Raw genomic sequence first — 18,597 nt, 5'->3', positions numbered from 1 at the left:
CTATGTACATCTAAGGAGTACAGTACCTTCTTACTGTGGTTTTGGAGAGAAGGGAAGAAGGTAGGTAATTGAATGGACTGGTGGTTAAGGGATAACTCTTTAACCACTTTTAGCATAAAAGAAGGATTTGTTCTCAAGCATACCCTGTCCTTATGAAAGACCAAGAAAGGAGGTGCCACCATAAGGGTTTGTAGCTCTGACACCCTTCTGGCTGAAGTCAAGACCACTACTAAAACAGTTTTCCATGAGCGATGTTTGAGGGAGGCCAAAGATGTGGGCTGAAAAGGAGCCAGGGTCAATTTCTAGACCAAAATTAAGGTCCCAAGTAGAAGGAACAGGTTTCCTGGGAGGCCTAACGTGAAGGATGCACTTAAGGAATTGTTTCACCTCAAATCTGGCAGCTAAAGGGGGAGACAGAGGCAGACAAGCAGAAATAGCTGATGTGTGCTTTGACAGAAGAGTAAGCAAGGCTAGGAGAGAGTAATTCACACAGGAAAGACAGAAACCTGGAAATTTCCACTGTCTGTGAGTCCTGGTTCTTAGAAAGACACCAGATTGAAAGATTTTCTAGTATTGGGTTTTCTGTCCACCTGCAACACCCTGAGCATGTCCTCTGAGAATAGTTATCTAAAGAGGATTAGAATCCTATCACCCACAGTGTCAACTGTAGTACTGATAGGGGTGGATGTATCAGGGATTCTTTGTTCTGTGTGAGAAAGCCCACTCTGTGGGGTAGCTTGTGGTGATGGCCTTTGGCTAAATGCAGAAGGAGGCAGAAACCAGTGCTATCTTGGCAAAAAGGGAGTCACCAGCAAGATTTTTGGCTGGTCCTGCCAAATCTTGAACATGACCTTTGGTATTAGAGGAAAGGGAAAGAATGCATACAGAAACATCCCTTTCAAGAAAAGGACTGGGTGTCTATGTTCCAAACCAGAGGACTTTTGACTCTCGAACATTTTGGAAGTTGTCTGGTTAGGGAGGAGACAAATAAATCTATTTGAGGAGTACCACATTGGTGGACTATGTCCAGAAACACATCTCTGTGAAGCATCCATTCGTAGAACTGTGTCAGGAACCTGCTCAGGGAGTCTGCCACGAGATTCCGGTTGAAGAGAATATACACTGCCTGAATGGTCATGTGGTATTGAGCAAGAAATTCCCATACCAGAAGAGCCAACCTGCAGGGAAGATAGGATTTGTCCTACCCCCCCCCCTCCAACTTGTTCCTGTCCTAGAGGATTGTCTTGTTGTTTGTGAACAGTTGTAGAGGGCCTGGGCAAAGAAGTGGGTGAAATACATATAGAGCTCGTAGCAATGCTTGCATTTCCCTGATGCTGATGTGTTTTGTTTGTTGGGAGGAAGCCCAAATTCCCTGAACTGCAAATTTTCCCAAGGCCACCCCCTAGCCCACGTCTAATGTGTCTGTATAGAGTTCTAGGACTGAGATGAGAGGATGCATGGGTAGTCCTGGATTTAGGTCTGTCTGTTGGATCCACCATAGCAGTTCCCTTTTTAGGCAAGGAATGAAGGGGACTTTGTATTCTACTGGTTGAGAATGCTGGGTCCACACTGATCTGAAGAACCACTGGAATTTCCTCATGTGGAGTCTTGCCATTGGTACCATGGGAATGGTTGAAGCCATGAATCCCAGTACCCCGAGGAACTCCCTGGCTGTGATGTGAGTCAAGGAGAGAAGGGAGTGAAAGAAAGACTAAAGGTCCTGCACCTTCTGAGGTGGAAGTGGCACTCTCATTATGTCTGTCTAAATTCTACAACCCAGAAAAATGTGGAACTGTGAATGGGTGAGGACTGAATTCCTGAAGTATATGATGAATCCCAGTTTTCCAAGGAGGGAAATGGTGGTCTCCAGGTTTTGAAGCAGAGTTTGGGAAGTTGGGGCCTGTAAGAGCAGGTCGTCCAGGTATGGAAAAATCTGTATACCCAAAAGCCTGCAATGTGCAATCACTGGAGCCAGGCATTTTGTGAATACCCACAGAACTATAGAAAGACCAAAGGGCAAGGCAGATCATTGAAAATGCCAGGAACTCATAAGAAAACGTAAAAATTTCCTGAACCTGGGGTGAATGGGGAAGTAAAGGTAAGCATCTTTTATATCTAGAGATGCCATGTATTCTTCTGAAAGGATTAGAAGAAATAGTGTTTGGAGTGTCAATGTTCTGAAGGAAGGAACCTTTAAGAATGTGTTGAGATGGGATAAATTCAGGAATGGTCTCCAGGGGCCATACTTTCTGGGCACTAAGAACATTCTTGAATAGAAGCCTTTCCCTCTTGAGGCTTGAGTAACCTTTTGAATGGAGCCATGTTACCAATGCTCCCAAAGGAGCTTTGGGAAGAGGGGCAGCTGCTGTCAGCAGGTGATGGGGGGGGGTGAAGAATGCCCACGAAGGTGGGGGTGGAGTGCCAAACCATGAAGTATCCCCTTTTGATGATAGAAAGAACCCAGGTGTCTTGGGTGATGCTTTCCCAGACCAAGAGAGCGTTTGAAAGGCAAAGGGAAAAAAGGGAGAGGGAGACATCTGCAAGGTAGTCACAAACTACCCACTCTGACAGGAAAGGAATGCCTTTGTTGTGAGGTTGCCTGTGAACCACTAGGCTTCTGTTCTTTCTTGTTTCCTCTAGAAGACTTACAGGAGGAGTGGTGAGTATGATTATGGATAATGACAGTTTAGATGAAAAATTCTTATGAAACCTGGGCACAGGGGAAACAAGGATGTGTTTCAACTCCTTGAATTCCTTGTTTATTTTCCTGTAGGGACTTAAACAGAGTAGCTGCCGCCTGACCAAATAAGGCTGAATTATCTAATGGTGCATCCATTAATTTAGACATGAAATCATCCTGGAGGGCCTGCAACGTAAGCCAGGAAAATCTTCTGATAATTGAACAACGAGCAGCTGCCTTGGCACAAGCCTCCACAGCATCATAATTTCATTTAATGGAGTGTCTTGCTTCTTGGGAGGAAGCACCCAGGATAAACAGAGCTTTTCCTTCAGAATCTGAAAGATCTGCAGTGGCACTAGATGCCTGAGACAAAAACTCTAAGGAATACTTAGTCATAAGTGTCTGATAACTGATGGCCCTGAAAACCAAGGTGGCTGAAGTATAGGCCTGTTTTCCCAGTCTCTCCAGGGTTCTACTCTCTGTCTGATGGGAGAAGGGTGGTAGCAGGAAGCATCCTAGATAGTTTATCTGAGCTACAGAAATTAATGCTAGGTCTGAAGAAGGGCACCTAAAGAGGAATTTACAATCTTCAGGGACCTTGTAGAACCAGTCTGGCTTCTTGGGAGCCAGGGCCTGGGAGTCTGGGGTTTGGAGAGCATTGTGAAAGGCATCCTGAAATGCAGAATGCACTGGTGGAACTGCAGAGGAGCCAGGAACATCAGCTCATAGAAACTGATAGCATCTTTTTGGACATCAGGAAATTTGGGAGGTGTCCCACTTAAAGTGTTGTCCCATTTTCAGAAGAGTTTCACCAAAAGATATTCCCCCAAAGGCCCAGTCGGCATCCCCGATACCTGTCCCACACCTCACATCTCAATAGATCAAGTGTTAAAGGCCCTATCCAAGGCAAAGATCACAGCTTCCATGGGACCTGATAGTATCCCAGGCTGTATTCTGCACCATCACCATCAAGAACTAGCTTCTCCACTGAGCACCCTATTCAACCACAGCCTAATTACAGGCTTCATTCCAGCAGAGTGGAAAACTGACCTTAATCATCCCATTGCATAAAGGTGGTGTCACTACTGACCTGGGAAAATGTCACCCAATTAGCTTGACAAGTCTGATCTGTAAAGCCATGGAACATATTATTATGGATCTGATAAACAAGGACATAGGCAATCTCCAAGCACTTGACCCAACCCAATTCAGATTTGTCAGGGGCAGATCTTGCCTACTGAACCTAGTTGACTTGAGACTGTCACAAAGGCCCTGAATGAGGGAGACTCAGTACACACAGCTTACCTTGACCTGGCCAAGGCCTTTGACACAATCCCCCACTCGGGCATTATAGAAAAGCTAACTCAACTAGGTGTCAATCCCTATCTCGTCAGATGGGTAGCCAACTGGTTCACAGATAGGACCCATAAGGTCAAAATAGGTGCCACCACCTCCAAAAGCAGATCTGTCAGTAGTGTTGTTCCCCAGGGATCTGTCATGGGACCCCTACTGTTTGGTATCTACTTCTCAGAGGTCCAGGCTAAGACAGAGGGCCTGTAGCTGACCAAGTTTGCAGATGACTGTAAGTTGGGTGCTGTCATTGACTCCCCAAATGATGTTAACATACTGCAAGACAGTCTCACAGCTACAAACAACTGGTGCCAAAGTCATGGACTTAATTTAAATGCAAAAAAGATATTATCATACCATTTGGCAAAAAATGTCCCCTACTGATTACCATATCAATGGCAACCCCCTAAGCACACAACCTATGGTGAGAGACCTGGGTACTCAGGCTGACAACAATCTCACATTCGACCATCATGAGCCTTTTAGTTGGTTCATCTCATAAGTAAAGGGATTGCATCCAGAAAAAAGGAGGTTATTACCTCTCTATACTCCTCCCTCATTAGACCTACCATTGAGTATAATGTCCCATTTGGTATGTACCTCTCCAAACATCTGCACTAACTAGAACGGCCACAGACATACCTCACAAAGAGAATCCATGGCCTCCAACACTTGTCCTATGGGGACAGGCTCATTTACTATCACTCCACTCTGTATCATACAGATTGCTCAGAGGTGATCTGTGTCTTGCCTACAAGGCAATATTGGACCCTGCCCTACTAGAGATGCTCCATATCCATAAGTATAACTCCTCACGCATTACCGCTCAAAAGGCATAAATCTAATATGTGACACTAACAAAACCTGCTGGGAGACAGGTTTTTTTCCCAGAGGCTGCCCCATCTCTGGAATAGACTTCCCATACATGCCAAACAGAGTTACTCACTGACCTTCTTCAACCACAACCGTGATGAGTGGATGGGAAACCACAAATTTGTCCCAGGGGTTCCACCTTTGTCCCTCACTGACAGGGGTGACAGGTGCTGACTGAGTTTTTTTTTTGGGGGGGTAAACCCTTGGCCAGGCTTGTAAGGGCCCCAGGCCATTAGCCTAGTAACCTGCTATGATCCTCTGATCGTATAGCTCTTTGATGTGGTAATCAGCAATGGCTTGACTCCTCTTTGGGGGAAATATATACCTGGGGAGAGGGAATTTGTGTTGAGTAATCCAAAGATTCCTCATCATCAGAGGAAAATTCATCTGAGTAGTCATTGTCCCAAATCTTTTTCTGGGAAGGATGGGAAGCAGTGGTAGGAGCAGGTTGAGAGGAAGGTAGCTTGACTGGCATGAAGGCCTGAAACAAGGTTTGAGAAAAGGTTTGCCAATCTGTAGTAGCCTCCCTGGCAGGGGACAAACTCTTAGTTTTTTGTTTTTACTTTGCAGGAGAAACAATCCTATGCAATGCAGGAGGGCCTTACTGAAGCCTGCATTCTGACCCAATCACTTCTCTTACATGAGTTTGTGGTACCCCTTAGGATTCTCCATACTTTTGAGCCTTGGTTCACCTGCAGCATCCTGATTGGAAGTCTGTTCTACCTCCAAAGACATGCTTGCGACCGAAGTCATGGCAGCCTCAAAACTGGGCTCAGCCTGTGAATCTATGCCTGAATCAGACATGCCTCTGGCTTGACAAGCACCTCAAGAGAAATGTCTGACTGAGGTGCAGTGGAAGCCGCAGACCGAGGTTTCTTGGCCTTATGCTTCACAGGCTCGGCATCGGACCATGCAGTACCTTCCATATACTTAGCTAACAGTTTAAGGCATTAGTTCTTTAAATAAATAGCAAGATAATAGAGCCTGCTTCTAAGAATCTTGGGTATGAAGGACTGGAAAATGCTACACGACTTGTGGTCATGACTAGGCCCTAAAAGAGACACTGTGAATGGCTATCCTTATGTGGAATTTGCCTTCCACACTGGCACTTGCCCTTCTTGGACGACATAACCAAAACAATAGTAAAGAGAAAATATTCCTCAACGGGGCACTTATTTGGCAAAGGCTGAAGTTGCAGTCACTGAAATTATCAGACTGCCAGTCAGAATGGTGCTCTAACTAGCAACAGAAAAGATCTGAGGATGCTATGTGTGTATGTCGCTTTTACGGCCTACGTCCAACTGCAGCCTATGTGACACATCCCACATACCCTACAGTAGTATAAGACTATTGTATACTGGCGACATCGGGTTGCCTTCAGGCAGGAGATCTGTCAGGTTAAGACTACTGCAGCAAGTGAATAGAAGGACATCAAATGCTCTCATTGTCACACAGTTCTACTACACTTTTCCCTCTTTGTCACCTTCTTGTATTCTTTCCATTAATGCTATGGTCCCCATGGGTGTTGCTTGTGTTAATACTGCTCTTTTTAAACTTTACTTTCATGTTGTTTGTGTACTATATTTACAATTCTGCATAGATTCTGAATCATGCTTGAAACTAAGCTGGTTTCTTTGTAGTACACTTTACTGAGTCATGAAAAGTAATTAATGAAATACAATATAAATACACAAATACATTATACCTTATTCTGTAACTCTGAATCCATGAGCCCCTTATTTGAAATATTAAGGACCCTCTAAATCGAGTCCTGAAACATGGAGACTGAAAGGATGAAAAACGAATATACATATACTAAGTCTGAGATGGATTTTCTTGGGATATTCCCTTTTCTCTGAAATAAGGTGATCTTGGAGTTAATATATAAGTTCTGGATGTGTGGAGGCTTTCCTCCCACACATTGTGGGGTACAGGGGCATTTACCACCATGCAAAAAGGTTTATAGAAGATTGATCTTTGAGATTCGCTTCTTTCCTAGGCTTTCAGTCTTTTTATGGCTTGTCACTACTCAGCATTTCACGTGGTGACATCACAATAAGGAGACGACATTTACATATGAAGTGTTGACAATAGTGCCACATTTGGCTACTTATCTTCATATCACACATATTGCTTTCCTTAAATGCCATGAAAATTCCACTAAAGTAGGCAGCATTTTATTTATTTATTAATTCAGGATATTAGCATGCTTTGAAATTATTTAGAGAACTAGCTTATTGACTTAATTTATCTTATCTTCTACAAGGATATGAAATTGTGAAACTGAAAGCACCAGGATGAATTTAAAGCAAAAGGCACTAGCATTATTAAATGTTAAATGTTGTAATATCTGGTATGAATGCTTTAGCTTAATATGGGTAAACAGCATTGACTTGTATGACTGTCAGAGATTTTTGGCTTATATCTCAAACCTGCATGACCTCTGTATAATTCCACCAGCATAAATAACTTGCTTTCCATGCATTGCAGTTCCATTCTACTGTGGAGAAAATCTGTTCAGTCCAAGTGGATCATTCAGTAGTCCTTACTATCCTTCATATTATCCAAATAACGCAAGGTGTTACTGGTACATTACTGTACATCCATCTTACCGTATAAATCTCTACTTTAATGATATAAGGTAAGTTTCTTACTTAATTACCGTAACATTAACATTTTCCTAAGTTCTTTTATTTATCCAGTATGTTTCTTTGTTGAATGAATACTCAGGAACAAACCATATTATTAGCAGAAAGATATAGCCACACTCAAAAGTATATACAACTACAACTGTATAAAGTATTAGACACAACACATTTACAACTTTGTCAGGTGAAATGACATGTGTAGTTCATCCTTCTGCTTGTTAGTGTGAAGCACTGTACTTAAGACTCCCAAGCTACTCTCCTTGGCTCTATAAAGATACCCTCTACCTCTTGAAAAAAAGTGACAACTATTGGAAACAATGGTTTCAAACTAAATCCACAACACTTCTCCAAAAGTATAAAGAACTCCATAACCTGTATAAAAAACTAATAAATAAGGAGAAGAAAAGATACTGCTACAACACCCAATTCATTCATAACTTCATAGGTTCATAGGTTCATACTAGTCTATCTGCCCTAGGGCATTTATAAGCCTAGCCAGAATGTGTTTGGCTTTCGCCACCCATTTTAAATTTATTTTGCTATGCCCTTTTTCGAGGTTAGTATACTGTGCCTCTGTCTAACAGTGACACAGAAGTGATACCTGGGGTAAGCCTACGATCTCCCATCCACTCATCAAGATTCCTCTTGAAGAGAGTCAATGAGGGACTCTGCCTAACCTGGACTGGGATTTTATTCCAGAGTGAAGGGAGCCTCTGGGTTATGAATCTGTCCCTCCAGCATGTCCTATTTATTTCAGTGCTGAGGTTCAAGTCTCTCGAGCGTGTAGCTCGATGGGATTTGGATTTTCTGAGGTGCAGCAAGTCCATTAATTCCGGGTTGGACATGGCTTTATACGTCAGGCACAGATCGCCTCTGAACAGGCGGTATGCCACTGAGTAGAGCTGGAGTTTCTTTAACTGGGCAGCATATGGCATCTGTTTGAGCCCTTTGATCCTCTTGGTGAGGTACTTTTGGGGTCTTTCCAGTTGCTGCAGGTGTCTGGTAAGGTACATCCCAAAAGGGGCATTGTACTCAATTATGGGCCTGATGAGGGATGAGTAAAGAGGCATGATGACCTCCCCTGATCTAGATGTGAATCCCTTCATGATTAGGTGGGCTATATAAAATGTTTTTCTAACTATTTTGGCCATGTGGTTGTCAAATGAGAGATTGCTATCAACTTGGGTCCCCAGGTCCCTAATTACGTCTTCTGTACTTAATGGATTACCACCTATGTGGTAATCCATTGGCACTTTGTTTTTGCCAAAGGGGATGACTATGCACTTTTTGGCATTTAGCTTGAGGCCATGGCTCTGGCACCAGTTGTCTGTTTCTATGAGGCCCTTTTGGAGGATGCTTGTGTCGGCTGGAGAGTCAATTATGGTGCCCAGTTTGCAGTCATCTGTGAACTTGGTCAGCCACAGTTCTTCCGTGTTGGTCTGTACCTCCGAGAAATATATACCGAACAAGAGAGGTCCCAGGACTGAGCCTTGTGGGACACCACTTGTAACTGGTTTGGATTCTGACATGGCTCCAGCAATTCTAACCATGTGGGTTCTGTCCTTGAGCCAGTTTGCAACCCATCTAGTGACATAGGGGTTTATATTTAAGCTGGTGAGCTTATCTATAATGCCCGAGTGGGGTATTGTATCAAAGTCTTTTGCGAGGTCCAGGTAGGCTGTGTGGACCACCTTCTCCTTGTCAATCGCCTTGGTGACTGTTTCAAAGAAATCAACCAGGTTTAAGAGGCAGGATCTTCCCTTAACAAAGCTGAACTGGGTAGGATCCAGTGTCTGTAGGTCCCCAATATCTTTATGAGGTCCATGATGATCCTTTCCATAGCTTTGCAGACCAAGCTAGTCAGGCTTATGGGGCGATAGTTTCCAGGATCCATTGAGGCACCACCTTTATGGAGAGGAACCACTGTTGCTGTACGGCACTCTTTGGGCACATATCCTGTAGTAAGGCTGAGATTGAACAGTAGTTTTATGTTTGGGTTTAGCTCTTCTTGGAGTTCATGTAGGACGCAGCCCGGGACACTGTCTGGTCCCATTGATGCTGTGTTTTTTGCTTTGGAGAGGGCGGCTCTTACCTGAGCATCTGAGATGTCAAGGGGCAGCACTCTGCTGGGATAGATATTTGCCCTTTTGGTGGGGGGGGGGAGTTCGCGCTGAACCTGTCAGCTAGGATGTTGGCAATGTTTGTGGGTTCAGTGTATTTTTTGTCATTTTGGACTAATTCTGAGCATATCTGGGAATTACCACGCAGGTTCCTAACATAACTAAAGAAAGCCTTGTGATTTTCCTTAGTGTCCTGTGCAATTTTTCTCTCTAAGCTGGCCTTAGACAATTTTATGAGTGCCGGTAGTTTTTTTGCTAATACTGATCAGTGATGCCTTCCCTTTTTGGGATTTTGCTCTATCATTTAGTAGCTTCCTCCTTCTATTGTATAGTTTGTTTATGGCTGGGGTCCACCAGACAGGACGTCTGCCTTTGGAGGATTGGGTCTTGGTTTTATTTGGGATCGCATGATCCATGCATTCCTGAAGGTGTTCATAGAATGCATTTATAAAGAATTCTGTGGTCTGGGCCATATTTTCCACAGGCCCGGGGGCTTTGAAGGATTCCACCTCGGTTTTGAGGAGTTTGAAATTTGCTTTAGAGAAGTTTTTCACTGTGGTTTTCTGGGCAGGGGGTGGGGTCGGGATGTGAATATCCAGTGAGATTAGTTTATGGTCAGATCTTTTCAGTGAGGGATACACTTCTGGTCTGGAGCATAGAGTCCCCATGTTGGTGATGATCAGGTCCAGTATGTTTTCCCCTTTTGTGGGAGTGGTAACAAGTTGTTCCATAGCATTTGAGTTTATAAATTCTAGGAACCTTTGGGCTAGGGTGTTGGAGCTAGAGTAATGCTCCCAGTCTATGTTTGGGTAGTTGAAGTCACCCAATATAATGGTGTTTGCAGAGACCTTCATATTTTCCAGTGTTCTCAGAAAGGCCGAGTGGGGCTCCTGGGTTTGGGAACTTAAACCCTAAAAGGTTCTGGCACTCAATCAACAAAATACTATAGCCAGGTAATCCTACTACCCTCAACTCCTACCCAAACAGTACTTCCCAGGAAACTGTCAGCCTGCTTAATAATCATTTCATTGAATCTATCCAAAAACGTACCCAAAATTTTCCAACAGTCAATTCCCCTCACGCCAAGCAAAAAACAATCTTGTAAACTCCTTTCTCTCCACAATCTCTTCCTACCACCTTCATAAAATCCTTCCTTTTTAAATTAAAACCTTGCTCTCCTTCTACCAACAACCTCCCACCCCTCTTCATTAAAACCACAGCACACTCTATAGCCTATCCTGTCTCCATTTTAATTAACCATTCCATACAAGAATCCACTGTCCCTGACTCCTGGAAATCTTCTTACACCATACCACTACACAAAAGAGATAACTCCACTGATCCTTCCATCTACAGACCCATTTCAATTATCTGCACACTCTCCAAAATATTAAAAAAATGCACACAGAAGCAGCTTCTTAACTACCTAAATGATGGCAATCTCCTAACTCCCACACAGCAAGGCTTTAGACCTAATCACAGCACCTCAAATGTCCTGCTCTCCTTCACACAAACTGTTGCAGAAGCCGTTGACAACAACGTCTTGTATCCTGCCTCTTTTTTGACCTCTCCAAAGCTTTTGATACTGTGTCCCATTCTAAAGTCATTGCCAAACTAACCGACCTTAACCTCTCACCCCCTTACTATTCACTGGCTCTCTAGCTATCTCACTAACATACTCCAGTCTGTTAGGTGGCAATCTGCCAGTTCCCCTTTTCTTTCTATCCAAACCAGTGTCCCTCAAGGCTCAATCCTAGGGCTGCTACTTTTCAACATCTTTACCAATATCTATACCCCCCCTGCACTTCTTCTACTCTTATACAATATGCCAATGACTCTACCATCATCTCTATCTTTGACAGCATCCCTAACCTCCTCTCCTTAACACAACACAATTTATCTGTCGAAAAATGGCTAGCTGATCACCAACTTATACTTAACCTCAAAAAGGCTAAACTCCTACTTTTCCTCCCCAAACCCTTCTCTCACCACAAATCCACTTTTACCATTCTCTCTCTCAATCAAACCCCAATCACTCCTGATCCTAATACCAAACTACTTGGGGCAATAAGTGATGTCCAACTAAAATTTGACATTCGTATACAACAGAGTATCAAAAAAAAAAAATAACCAACCAAAAACTTGGCCTTCTCTAACTAAACAAAAAATTTCTAGCCCCCAAAAACTAGACCCACTCTTGCTCAAGCCTTTCTCCTTCCTTCCCTTGTCTATGCCTCCCCTATCCTTACTCATGTCCAGACATCCCTCCTATCCAAACTGGGACAAGCCTATAACAATATAGCTAGATTTGCCACTAACCTACCAAACAAATCCCATCACTGTCTTGCCTTAAACCAACTCCAGTGGGTCGAATTCCCCCAGGTTGTTCTCCTCTATCAGCTACAACTCACTCACTTCCTACTAAACAAATGCTCGGCTTGTCCCCTCACTCTCTTCACTGGTATCCCACTATATTCCAGCTTGCCCACTTTGCAGCTCTGACTAGAACCTACTCAATATTTACAAACCTCACAAAAACATAGGCAAACTCCTTTATAGACACTCAGCCTCCCTAGCCTGGAACAGACTGCCCACAAACATCCATGACATCCCTAGCTCCCCCTGCTTCAAAGCTAAAGTTAAAAACTACCTCCTGAACTCAAGAATCTGCTCATGCCATAATCCTCCATGGACTCAAGTACCTGTTTCATTACATAACCTCCCCATTTAACCTGTCAAAGTGTTACACAAGAAACTACTCCCCCAGGCAAAGAATATTCACCCACAAACTCTCTACTTCACTAAATAATTACTAGTAGTTTCAGACTAGAGAATGTTAATTATATTGATGGTAAAGCATTAATTTCACATCCACAAGTATTCATCTGCATGTCTAGTGCAATGTATCTGTAATGTAAAAAAAACATGATTTCTTGAACTTGCTGCTAAACCTTTTCTATAGATAAAAAAGCTAATCTTTTAATTAATGCTAGAATTTATAAGCACAACAGGAATTTACAGTGTTTTTTTGCTAGTCGCCATGAAAAGCAGACGCCAGCAGCTCCTATCCTTTCTCTTTGGTTACCCATTATCCTCATACTGTTTCTGTGTATATTCTCCTGTTCTGTACTTTACCCTTCCCTGAATTCATTACTAGCCTCACTCATAACTGCCTTTGCTAGTGCACCTGCCCTATTTTACTGTCTTCAGACTCTTACATATCAATGTTTTTTTTTTTTGCCCTGCTTTTAGCTGCTAGTAAGACCTCTCTCCACCTCCTAAACCTCTCTCTATTGTAGCTTATTTTAACCATACAGCACTGGGTTTGCTTCAAGTAAATCTACTTGTGTAGCTTGAGGCCCGTATCCTTTTGTAAGCATACTGCTGCTCATATTTTATTTATTTTTTATTTATTTCTGGTGACTATACCTTTAGAAACTTTATATCCTTGTCTGACTTCATCTTGACCAGGGTGCTAGCCCCGCTCCGTTCGCCCTCGCTATGCTTGGGCTCTCTTTGCTCCCCTCCCCTACCTCCATTCCCAGACACCCTCATTACAATTACCTTTATACCTAACTATCCTTCCCCTTCCTGTCCCACTAGCCAGTACAATTCCACTTCCTGCCTATTGCCACAACCACCTTACTAATCTGTCAATTATGTCAACACCACTTGCTCTATACCACTGTTTCTACCTACTCTGACCATATTTTATTCCAACATGCATTATTTTCTGATATCTTCTACACTACTCCTTATTTTCTCTATCTCCACCTCTTACCACTCCAATCTCTCTGACCCATTCCTATGTTCACCAGCTTCTCACTCATACAACATATATCCATCTACTTCATCTTTTACTATCTCCCCTAATCTCTTTACTACCTCAAGTCTATATAAACTATTCATAATACAGATTTTTAAACCTTCCCACAAAGCTAAGTCAAAACTATACAAACTCCATCTAGCATCTACTACACACTCTCTCCTCACTAAAAATCTACTTTGTTCTGGAGATATCCATCCCAATCCTGGCCCCTCTTCTCTCCCCACCCTCACTCTCCCCAAAACTACCTCTACACTGCCCCCATCCTATTCCTCTAACAGTCACCAACCTCAGTCACAACAATCATCTCCATCCAAATACTTAACTATTTACTCATTGAATATTCAGAGTCTAGCAAATAAAGTTACTGAGCTGCACTCATGGATAGCTCTCAATACCCATCACATCCTCTCCCTATCTGAAACCTGTCTCAAACCACAAATCTCAAATAGTGAAATACTCCCACCAGGTTATATCTTCTGATCTGACAGACCTGTAAAAAAGGGAGTGGCATGGCCATCCTCTACTCAAACAACCTTAACCTCTCATCATACCCTTCCCCACTTCCTGACTTCCTCCCAGCTGAAATCATCCCTAACTGCCATCTGAATCCCCACAAAAAACTTGCAATTGCCTCTATATACCTTCCTCCTGGTAACAATCTGCCCATTCTTGAAAACATCCTATCCTGGTTCTCCCACAACATACCATATGAGACACTTATCCTTGATGATGTCAACATTGATTGGTCCAAACTCACAACTGACTCCCCCCAACTCAGTATCCACCTACACGGCTTCCACCAACTTATAACATCTCCCACTCGCTTCCATAAAAATTCCACCTCCAGCTCCATTATAGACTGGATCAATTCCTCCCACCAATACCACAATCCCACCACCTTACCTGACTCCCTCAGTGATCATTTCCCTACCACCATCTTAAGACTATATCTAAACCCCACCTTATCAAAGACTGTCAAAAACTATCAACTTTCAATTCATCCCAATTTAACTCCATTCTCCACAACATAGATTGGTCCATCCTAAAACACCTCCCCCTAAACAATGCTGTAAGCACTTTCAATAGCATCTTCATGAGTACTCTAAACTACTTAGCTCCCTCTAGGAAGATCAGAGTAAAATCAATCAATCTCCCTGGCTCTCCAAGGAGACTAGGTCCCTTATGAAAAAAGAGATAGTGCTTGGAAAACCTGGACTAAAACTAAACAACCACCTCTTCTTCAAAAATACAGGCAACTGAGGAACCTTGCAAAAAAACATACAACTAATGACAAAAAGTTATACTATAGTTCTGCTTAGCTTAACAACAAATCAAATCCTCGAAAATTTTGGTCAGCTCTCAACAGCATCCTCTATCCTGGAAAGCCTTCTAATCCCTCCACATACCCTAACTCTTCCTGTCAGGAAACAGCTACCCTCCTAAATAAACACTTTATCTCTTCCATCCAAAATCTGGTAACCTCTAAGCCAAACTTTACTTTGACACCCACCCCTCCAAGTTCCACTAACACAACTTTGTTTTCTTTTGAGCCATTTCCCATTACTTATATCAAATCTCTACTACTCAAGCTAAAACGTTGCTTTCCTTCCACTGATAATCTATCTCCTACATTCCTCAAACTTGCTGCTGACTCAATTGCATATCCTATATCTATACTAATTAATCGATCTATTCTGGAATCAACTGCCGCCACCCTTTGGAAATCTTTCTTTACTATCCCTCTTCATAAAGGTGGAAACTCCACTGACCCCTCAAACTACCAATCCATTGCCATTCTGTCCCCCCTCTCCAATATATTAGAAAAATGTATTCACTTGCAGCTTCTCAATCACCTCCTCACGCACCACTTACTTACCCCTACCCAACATGGATTTTATACTCACCACAGCACCACCACTGCCCTCCTCTCCTTCACTCATATCATTGCAGAGGCCCTAGACAACAATAAACGCATTTCCTGTCTCTTCCTAGATTTCTCCAAAGCCTTTGACACTGACTCTCATCCTCTACTACTATCCAAACTCATAAATCTCCACCTATCCCCCTCCGCACTTGCCTGGTTTAATAGTTACCTATCTGGCACAGAACAATCTGTCAAATGGCTCTCACCTTTCCTTCCCATCTCCACTGGTGTTCCCCAAGGCTCCATCTTGGGACCCCTTTTTTTTTAACATCTTCACCAATGATCTTTACACTTCATGCAAAAAATCCTCCCTTATTCAGTATGCCGATGACTCCACACTTATATCCATCTCAAATAACATTCCTGAACTGCACTCCCTGACCCAACAAGCCCTACTATCCACTGAACAATGGCTCTCTCACAACTTACTGATCCTAAATCCCAAAAAGACTCCTACTTTTCCTTTGCCGTTCTCTTTCTAATCACAAACCCTCCTTTTTTATTAAATCTTCTAACAATACAACTATCCAACCTGACACCCACACAAAACTCCTGGGGTCATTATCGATGACGAACTAAAGTTCAACCTACGCATACTCCAATGTATAAAAAAACAAACCAGAAACGAGGTCTGCTATATCAGAACAGAAAATTACTAACCCCTGAATCTAGACTTACCCTGGGCCAGGCACTCCACCCCCCTCCCTCTTATATGCCGTCCCAATTCTTACCAATATCCAGGCCTCCACTCTAAACAAACTCCAACAGACTTACCATAAAATAGCCAGATTCATTACTAACTCCCCATACAACTCACACCACTGCATTTCTTTAAACTCTCTTCAATGGCTTGAACTTCCCCAATTTCTGCTATCTTATCAATTTCATATGCTACACTCTATTCTTTATAAACCCTCCTTCTGTCCATCTCTATCTTCCTTTGTCTCAATCTACATCCCATCCCGGACCCTCCGTACTTCTAACCAACAATTACTTGATATCTACCACCCAAAAAGGTCAGTAGGCAAACTACTCTACAAACACTCCCTTGCCCATGCTTGGAACAAACTTCCCCTTGACTTACATTCAATCTCCCCCACCTCACACTTTAAAAATGAACTAAAAGCTTATTTTCTGAATTCCAAGATCTGCCCTTGCAATGACCCACCCTAGTCTTCCTTCCCTTTATATACCCTCAAAAAGACCATTCTTAGTACCTCATTACACCTCTCTCTCCAATGTCTCTACTATGCATTTGCATAATTTTATAAAACAAAAAAAATTGTATTGTTGACCTATTGAACTATATCAATGTAAAATTATGTTACTAAGCTTCTTTTTAATGCAACTTTAACTTTATGCATGTAATCCAACATATGTGAATCGTTTTGCTATAACTGCTATTATATCAGTATTGTTTAAAATTGTACTTGTTTGGCAGAGTCATTGTGGAGATGAAAAAAAAGCCGGGTTTCAAAGTCAGCGAAGATTTCAATGCTCCTTGCATCGGGGGGAATTTTTTTCCTCACTGCTGATCCAAATCTTGAAAATGCCCTTTCTGCCATAACTGTTTTAAAGGGTGATCTGTTCAGGGAAAGGTAATCAGGTTGGAGTTTTAGTGAGTAGGGTGGTTTTGTGATGGTGAAGAGTCCTTTAAGGGGTCCACTATCCTTCTTTTAATATTTTAAATATGAGAATGCCAAGTAAATAGATGGCTTTCTCAGTTACTGGGAGCCAATTTAGTACTGCAGAAGAAGGAATGATGAATTTGGGAGTCAACTAAAAGGACAAACCTGCAATATTTTTTTGTCAGTGGTCTGAAAACATCTTTGCACTGTAAGAAGAATAGAAGGTCAGTAGGGGTAAGACATATTCCAGCTTGGGAAGAAGTCAATTTTATTTCCAGGGCTACTCTAGGTATTGATAGAAGGTATGATATTCTATAGCACAGTTTGAGTTGGGACAGGATTTTATTAACAACATTATCTGTGTGGGGGCTCTGTATTGAAATTCTGGCACTCAAAATGACTTGTGCTAACAAGATGAGAGAAAAAAAAGAATGAAAACAAAGGAAAAGGAACTTTGAAAAAATCATTCTTCTCCTTTAAACTTCTTTATGTGGAGGGGCAAACTCCCATGTACCACACCAACTGGGGGGCAAGCCCCCCTGAACTTATATGTACCGACTCTGAGACTGTCATATCTCAGAGAAAAGGGAATGCTCCAAGAAATGGCATCTCAGACTTAGAATACTTAAGACTGTTGTTTTGGCCATTCAGTAACCATATTTCAGGACTTGCTCTAGTGGGTCCTGACACTTCAAATGGTTATCCGGTGTGGACAGTGAAGGTAAGAAAGGGAATCAAGGTAAGACTGAAGTATTTGTATTTGGAAACTAAGATTATGATGTCATTTTGCTTTCCTGTTATTGTTATTATATATAGCTGGGCATATTTGAAAGGAGATACAAAGATCATAACATCAGTTTTCATGACTGATCTAGAGTTCATTACCCAAGATGCACAGATGGGAGATGAAACTTTTATCTGTACTTGCAGCATGATGGGAGAGGTTTGTGTCTATAGCATGAGAATGTCATCAGCATAAAGTATGACATTTAAAGAGGGAGGTCATTGATAAATATGGAGAAAAGTAGTATGCCCAGAACAGAACTTTGGGGGATCCCTGTGTTAAGTGCATCAGTCGTTGAGCGATGTTAATTAGAATGAACCTGGAATGTGTTTTTCTCCAGATAACTCGTGAGCCAGATGATACCATCTTCACAAAAGTTAAAATGTTTTAGGTTTTAGTTTAGGAGTAGCAGTTTATGAGTAACACTTTCAAATGCTCTAGTCATAGCTACAAAAATAACAGCAGTGATTTGGCTCTCATTGATAGTACAGTAGATAGTGTCCATAGCAGACAGTACAGTAGCTGCAATAGTAAATACACTTCTAAAATCTTGATGTTAGTCTGAAAGAAGATGGTAGTGATAGTACTGTGCAGCCAGTAAAAAAAATCAGAAAGTATGCTTTCTTGAATGTTAAACTTCCGACTCACCCCTGAAATGTTTATATGAAGCACAAGTTGAAAATTCAATATAGACCTTGCTTGTGTCTTTCGGCTTATCCCGGTTAGGGGTCGCCACAGCGGAACTCCGGTCCACTAACGTT

General features: G+C 42.3%; 1 protein-coding gene across 1 annotated transcript in view; it reads left to right on the top strand.

Annotated features, from left to right (window-relative positions):
* Nucleotides 1-18,597, top strand: part of LOC122788658 (deleted in malignant brain tumors 1 protein-like) — a 1,289,564-nt gene that overhangs the window by 436,043 nt on the left and 834,924 nt on the right. Inside the window, exon 15 of the mRNA XM_044055554.1 lies at nt 7,394-7,544. Coding sequence (XP_043911489.1) covers nt 7,394-7,544 — 151 coding nt within the window. The remainder of the gene's footprint in view (nt 1-7,393; nt 7,545-18,597) is intronic.

This window comes from Protopterus annectens, chromosome 14.part0, assembly GCF_019279795.1.
Source record: "Protopterus annectens isolate FY-2018-M chromosome 14.part0, PAN1.0, whole genome shotgun sequence".
In the NCBI taxonomy this organism is placed as follows: domain Eukaryota; kingdom Metazoa; phylum Chordata; order Ceratodontiformes; family Protopteridae; genus Protopterus; species Protopterus annectens.
Note: the sequence above shows the minus strand (reverse complement) of the source record. Positions and strands in the feature narration are given on the sequence as shown.